Below are 6,982 nucleotides of genomic sequence, written 5' to 3'. Positions count from 1 at the left end.
GTGCATGTCCTCATACATTCATACATGCATACGTTCATGTCCTCATATATTCATGCATTCATATGTGCATATCCTCATACATTCATGCATTCATACGTGCATATCCTCATACATTCATGCATTCATACGTGCATATCCTCATACATTCATGCATTCATACGTGCATATCCTCATACATTCATGCGTTTATACGTGCATGTCCTCATCCATTCATATGTGCATGTCCTTATACATTCATGCATTCATATGTGCATATCCTCATACATTCATGCATTCATATGTGCATGTCCTCATACATTCATGCGTTCATACGTACATGTCCTCATACATTCATACATTCATGCGTGCATCTTCTCATACATTCATGCGTTCATACGTACATGTCCTCATACATTCATGCGTTCATGCATGCATGTCCTCATACATTCATGCATTCATACATGCATGTCCTCATACATTCATGCGTGCATGTCCTCATACATTCATGCATTCATACATGCATGTCCTCATACATTCATACGTGCATGTCCTCATATATTCATGCGTTCATTCGTGCATATCCTCATACATTCATGCATTCATACGTGCATGTCCTCATACATTCATACGTGCATGTCCTCATACATTCATGCGTTCATGCATGCATGTCCTCATACATTCATGCATTCATACATGCATGTCCTCATACATTCATGCGTGCATGTCCTCATACATTCATGCATTCATACGTGCATGTCCTCATACATTCATTCGTGCATATCCTCATACATTCATGCGTTCATGCGTGCACGTCCTCATACATTCATGCGTCCACACGTGTCCTCACAGAGCGGCAGCAGCTCTGTGCGGAGGCTCGTCTCGTGGACGCGCGTCAGTGTCATGAATCGCTGTTTGTCGCTCGCGGCTGGTGAAAACCTGCAGGAGCTCCAGCTGTCGAGCGCGCGCCTCAACTCAATCTGTATTTGTTTGTTTGTCTTTTTGTCAAAGCAATAATAGAAATGATCCGTGAAGAATCTTTAAACATGTTTATTTGAATGTTTTCTGACCCGTAGCGATGACATCACTCTGTTTTCTGATCACACACTCAAGATGTTATGTTTCTATTAAATATCTGATAACCACCTTGAGCTTCAGCTGCTCAACCTGCTGCGACACGCAGCGAAATGCACAAAAGTCTTGGCAACGTTGTGTTATTCCTGCGTGTTCGCGTGTGTGTGTCCAACTTATTGTAACTATCACGTGCAACAGGAAGATGGATTTACATCTATTTGAATAAAATGAAGTTTGAAAAAAAAGTGGGTGGGAATTTATCACATTTATATATTTAAAAAAAATCATAAGCAGCATTTTTTAAAAATTTGTAAATACATAAATTTATGTGTGTGTGTGTGTGTGTGTGTGTGTGTGTGTGTGTGTGTGTGTGTGTGTGTGTGTGTGTGTGTGTGTGTGTGCGTGTGTGTGTATGTGTGTGTGTGTGTGTGTCCTCCAGTTTTTCCTCCTTTTGTCTCTCAGGTGAGTCCCGCCTCCCTCCTCGCAGCTGATTGGTCCCCGGGTCTCGCGCCGCGCTCCCATTGGCTCGCAGCGCTGCCGGCTCCATACTTGAGCTCAGGTAAAACCTACCTGAGGGCCAGAGGAGCGGGCAGGGCTGAGGAGTAGCTGCTTTAAACCCGCAACACATCTTCATGTGCTCACTGTCGACACACATTCCCGAGAAGACGAGTGAAGGCGTCCCGATGGCAGCGAGGGTTGGACCGGCCATGAACGCGCCGCACAGCACCGACGAGAGGGCGGTGTTCACGCAGCTGAAGCCCGTGAGGATGCCCGCGGCGGACGGATCCGAGGACGCGTCCGTGTTCGAGGACGTCAAACCCGGGGTGAGAGTCACCGCCGCCCGCCGGAGCTCCGGCCTGTTGTTCTGGGTTGTTCTGTCTCTATAAGTTCACGTGAGAACAGACGCTGCAGCTGCTGCTTCACGTCACAGTAAAAGCTCGTTTTTTTTTCGTGACACACGAAGCTTGTAATTAGCATTTAATTACCAGTGAGCCGCGCGAGGAGGCAGCTCACCTGCGGGGGTAAAGTCCTCCACACACACCTGAGCACGCAGGTAGAGTTCAGCTGATGGAGGCTGCTCACAGACACTCCGTGTGGTGCAGGTTAGACATATTGCAGCTGTTTTTAGGATCTGTTTTAATGAACTCATTCACATGAAGCCTTTGGCTTTGCTATCACTTCTGCAGTGTAAAAGGTCCGACTGCCTACAGGACAGTTATAGGAAAACAGGCTTGTTGGAGTTAATTTGCCAACAAATGAGTGTTATACCTGTTTTTAAATGAGTTGTGTAGTTATTACCCTGCGGGTTGTCGCATTATTACACACACTAATCTTCTTCAGAGAGGTTTACTTCCACAGCACAGCTCACCTACGCGTCAATTCAAAGTGCTTCACGTGCAAAGGTGCAAAAAGAACATTTAGTTTACAGTTAACATCACTACAATGGAAGGAGATGAGTATAGAAATGTCTCCCTCCCCCTGAGGGATGGTGCTTCTGTTGAGGCTGAGAGGTCACATGACCTGGTCACATGATGCAGAAAGCAGGTGGAATTTTTAGACAAAGTGTGCAAAATGGCCTCTTCTCCTTCGCACCGTGGCGTTCCTCTGCGTGTAGATGTGCAGGAGATACTCGGCTAATGAGGCCGAGCGCTTCAGAGGCAACAGAAGAGTGACCTCCTCCTCTAAAGGTCGAGTGTGTCTGTGTTTTTGCGCAAAACCAGAAGCCTCGACACGACGCCGCTGTTTGGTAAACAGACGGCCGAGAGGCCGGAGAGGTCCGGTTTGGTCACTCTGGTGATGTTTGTATCAGGATGCTGCTTCCTGCCAAACACCCACCAGAACTTACTAGATGAACATCGTGCTGTATAGAAGAAGACTTGAAACTATGGAGACATGAACTTTACAATGTTTACTGAGGGAATACATCAAGAGAGTCACTTACATAGACTTCTATACAACCAGAGGAGTCGCCCCCTGGTGGTCAGGAGAGAGAATGCAGCTTTAACACATGAAGCATAGACTTCTATACAACCAGAGGAGTCGCCCCCTGGTGGTCAGGAGAGAGAATGCAGCTTCAACACATGAAGCATAGACTTCTATACAACCAGAGGAGTCGCCCCCTGGTGGTCAGGAGAGAGAATGCAGCATCAACACATGAAGTATAGACTTCTATACAACCAGAGGAGTCGCCTCCTGGTGGTCAGGAGAGAGAATGCAGCTTTAACACATGAAGCATAGACTTCTATACAACCACAGGAGTCGCCCCCTGGTGGTCAGGAGAGAGAATGCAGCTTTAACACATGAAGCATAGACTTCTATACAACCACAGGAGTCGCCCCCTGGTTGAATAAAAGTGGAAGCGGCAGCTTCTTTTCTTTATGGCTGCAGATTATTTCCTCGTCTTCAGGGTTTCTTTCCTGCCGCCTGTTTAAAAAACATCGTGTACCTTCTCGGCCAGATTGACGCGTCATAAAGCAGAGAGGTATTTTACAGCCGAGGTGAACTGCATTGTGGGATTCCGCGACTCACACGATGTAATGCGGCTTTGCAGTCGTCAATCATTCACCGGAGCGTCACGAGACAAGACGTTGTCTGTTGAGTTATGGGACGACTCACAAGGACACATCTAAACATCAGGTGACGCTGCGTTAGGACGGCTCGTTGCCGCGTTGCTCGTTGCCCCTCTGGAGCCTCGTTGCTGCAACGCTGCTGCAGCTTCATGTTGTGCAAAGCGTGACTATGTCGGGAACAAAGGAGTCAGCTTGAGTTAAATAGTCGCCCCCTCAGGCAAATTCTGAAAGCCGACCGCAGCTGCAGAGGCTTCACCTTACGCGCTCTCGCTCCACGCCACCGTGCAGGAAGACATTCCTCTCAGGTTCGCGCTCCGTTCGTCTTCTTCCCGCCGTTCTGCGTTTCAGCTCTCGCCTCCGAACTAAAGGCTGATTCACACTCTGGTTTTACGCAGAGACGCAAGCCAGCATGGCCGCCCTCGCGTGGTCAAATCGGCCATTTTGCCTGCTCGCGTGCGTCGCCACAAATTTCTGATTATCCGTCAAAGCAACGCGAGCCCACAAGGCTGTGATTGGTCCGCTAACCACGTCCTGTCTGAGTCTCTCATGTCCGGTTTCACAGCATCATACCTCTGTTTTTAAAAGCCGCAGCAGAAACAGGAACAATGGATCCTGTTGAAGAACGTTTGGCTGAAGAGGTCCACAAATATGAACATTTATAAAACCTGACGGAGTATCAGGACACAAAGATGGAGGTGGAGTCCTGGAGGGAGATGTCGGTGAACGTCGGCGTGCAGGTCGACTCTAAACGGTCGACTCTAAACGGCCGTAGCGCCACCTGCTGGTCTGGAGTATGAAACACACAGGAACTATAAACCAACACGAGTCCGTCAACCCGACTGCGTGGCAGCAGCAGTTGTAGTTGCAGGAGTATAATTCGGGTTTCCCTCTCGAGTTCTGCCTCTCTCTCTCTCTCTCTCTCTCTCTCTCTCTCTCTCTCTCTCTCTCTCTCTCTCTCTCTCTCCTCTCTCTCTCTCTCTCTCTCTCTCTCTCTCTCTCTCTCTCTCTCTCTCTCTCTCTGTGGTGACAGCAGCATGCTGCCCGACCTGTCTGAGCAGGGCCCGCATGCGTCCACCCGCCTCCGGGCCCGAGAGCATCGCAGGTCGACCTCGTGAGAGAAGTCGCGGCGGCTCGACAGACGCGCAGGTTTAATCCGGCTGACTGGAGTCTGTCTTCCGTCCTGCCGAGTGAGTTTTTTCAGTGAATGAACTCGTTGACGTCTTCTTGTTTGTGAGGAAGGAAAGTGGTTTTGTTTAAACGCCGCATGTGTCGACGGTTTGAGGAAACGATCGGTGAACTCAGCTTCAGCTCGCGTTTTGGTCTCCACCAGCAAACATCTGACGCTGAGTCCAGACTGTTGAGCTCTCTGAGATGTTTCTATGTTCGCTGCAGGGTTCATACAGAAGACCTGGAGAAGTCATGGAATTATATAAAAAGATATTTCCAGGCCTGGAAAGTCCTTGAAAAAAATGAAATCCCCAAAAGTGGTGTACATGTGTTCTATTCATGTGTTCATGACGTTCATTCACGCTGAGTTTGAAATCATGAATTACAAAAATTTGGTTGAAAAAAAAAAATCATGACATTTTTGTAAAAAAGAAAGTCATGGAAATTTGTTTTTTTTTTTTTTTTTAAGTTATGGAAATGTTAAAATTTGTTAAATTTGGAATAAAAAGAAGATTTTGGAAATTTGGTAAAAAGAAGTTACGAAAATTTGGTTGAAATTTGGTTAAAAAAAAAAGTCATGGAAATTTCAAGGAAAAAAAAGTTTTGAAAATGTTGTTAAAATGTGTTAAATTTAGAGAAAAAAAAATAAGATTTTGGACATTTGGTTTAAAGTCCTGGAGATCCATTTGTCACAATGAGTATGAACTCTGTTCATCACCGTCACTGGATTTGATGTTTAAATTCTTCATCAGTCTCCTTTCGTGAAGAGATGTGTAGTACATTAGTCTCTAAAGTAACAGTATTGCAGTACTACAGTATTACAGTGTTGCAGTACTACAGTATTGCAGTATTACATTATTACAGTGTTGCAGTACTACAGTATTGCAGTATTGCAGTATTACAGTACTACAGTACACTCTGCGTCCTCCCAGAGCTTAATGAGATCTTAAAGATGCATCTTTGGTCAGAGTTTGAGAGATGTTCCTGTGTTGCTTCATGCACCATCATACAGTGATATTAATAGATCAATATTCTGTCAGCTGAAGCGCTCTGAGCCTCCGCCGTGAGCAGAATGAGTAACTGATATGAAACCCAGCTCCAGATTCTTCTGTCGTGAAATCAGCGATACTTCTCCCTGCGAGACGGAGCGCAGCCGAGGGAAGTTACAGAGTAACTCCGTTGGTACGGATCAGGAGCGCCGCGGCCGTCACGCCTAACGATTCCTGCAGATCAATACTCCGATAGGCTTCAGATCTCCTTCCAGCAGGTCGTTCGCTCTCTCCTCTGTTTTGCTTTGTGGAAGGATTTGACTTTTCTCCGCTGAAGACGAGTCTCAGCTCGCAGGCTGTTCATGTGAGGAAGAGTTCATCCTGTCATGGTGTGAGGTTTCTGTTTCCTGTTTTATTTTGTAGTCTTGAGTCCTCCGTGTCTCTGCACTTCCTGCCTGCTGGCCTGTCCGTCCACCTGGCTCATGCTCATCTGCAAATTCCTCGATAAATTAAATCAAAGCTCCTCCCGAAAACTCTTTCCTGAGCGGGTTCAATCAGCTGCGTTGTATTCGGGTAAAATGGCCGCCCTGGCGGACGAACGAGTGTTTCACGCCGTCCTGTTGCAGCGGCCCGGTTCTCCTGCAGAGCGTCGCCTCCTGAGCAGAAACTCCTCTGCAGTTGTTCGGCCTCATGATGTCATCGTTACCCATCATGCCCGGCCGTGTCTCTGCCCGCAGACAGACTCCAGTGTGTCGTAACGCCCGTGGTGTGAACGCTCGTCTGTCGGCGGCCGCAGAGCCTCTTGAACGCACCGCCGTTTACCCATCATGCCCTTCACCCGTCTGGGACAGCAGCGGATGAAAAACAAAAGGTGAACTCATTCTTGCGGTGAGAGAAGAAGTCTCTGAACCTGCAGCGACACGCAGACACGTCCGTCCTCGAGTCTCTTCGGGAGGTTTTGAGCTCGAGTGGAGCAGAAAGTGACTTCACGTCGCGATCGTTCTCGAGTGTCTCGTGACGTTTAAAATCCAAACGCCGCCGGAAGAGCTCAGTCCTCCGGCCCGCTGGCCTCGAGCCGCCAGCTGAGGAGCTTTTCTAGACAATAAAAAGAACAAAGAGTGGCGAGAAATAAGAGACAGAAACCGGACGAGAGGGAAGTTCTTGTCTGGACTCCAAACTCCAAAAATGATGTGTGAGATGTGATGA

The 6,982-nt window shown here is 47.6% G+C and overlaps 1 protein-coding gene across 1 annotated transcript in view; it reads left to right on the top strand.

The window, feature by feature from the left end:
• Positions 1–1,565: 1,565 nt before the first annotated feature.
• klf5l (Kruppel like factor 5 like) overlaps positions 1,566–6,982 on the top strand; it is a 20,851-nt gene continuing 15,434 nt past the window's right edge. The window contains 1 exon segment of the mRNA XM_068579761.1: positions 1,566–1,874. Within this exon segment, the coding sequence (XP_068435862.1) occupies positions 1,683–1,874 (192 nt within the window). The 5' untranslated portion in view covers positions 1,566–1,682.

Source organism: Clinocottus analis, unplaced genomic scaffold, assembly GCF_023055335.1.
Source record: "Clinocottus analis isolate CAN_PGR_092001 unplaced genomic scaffold, fCliAna1.0.p SCAF_17, whole genome shotgun sequence".
Classification (NCBI taxonomy): Eukaryota; Metazoa; Chordata; class Actinopteri; order Perciformes; family Cottidae; genus Clinocottus; species Clinocottus analis.
This window is presented reverse-complemented; position numbering and strand designations above follow the sequence as displayed.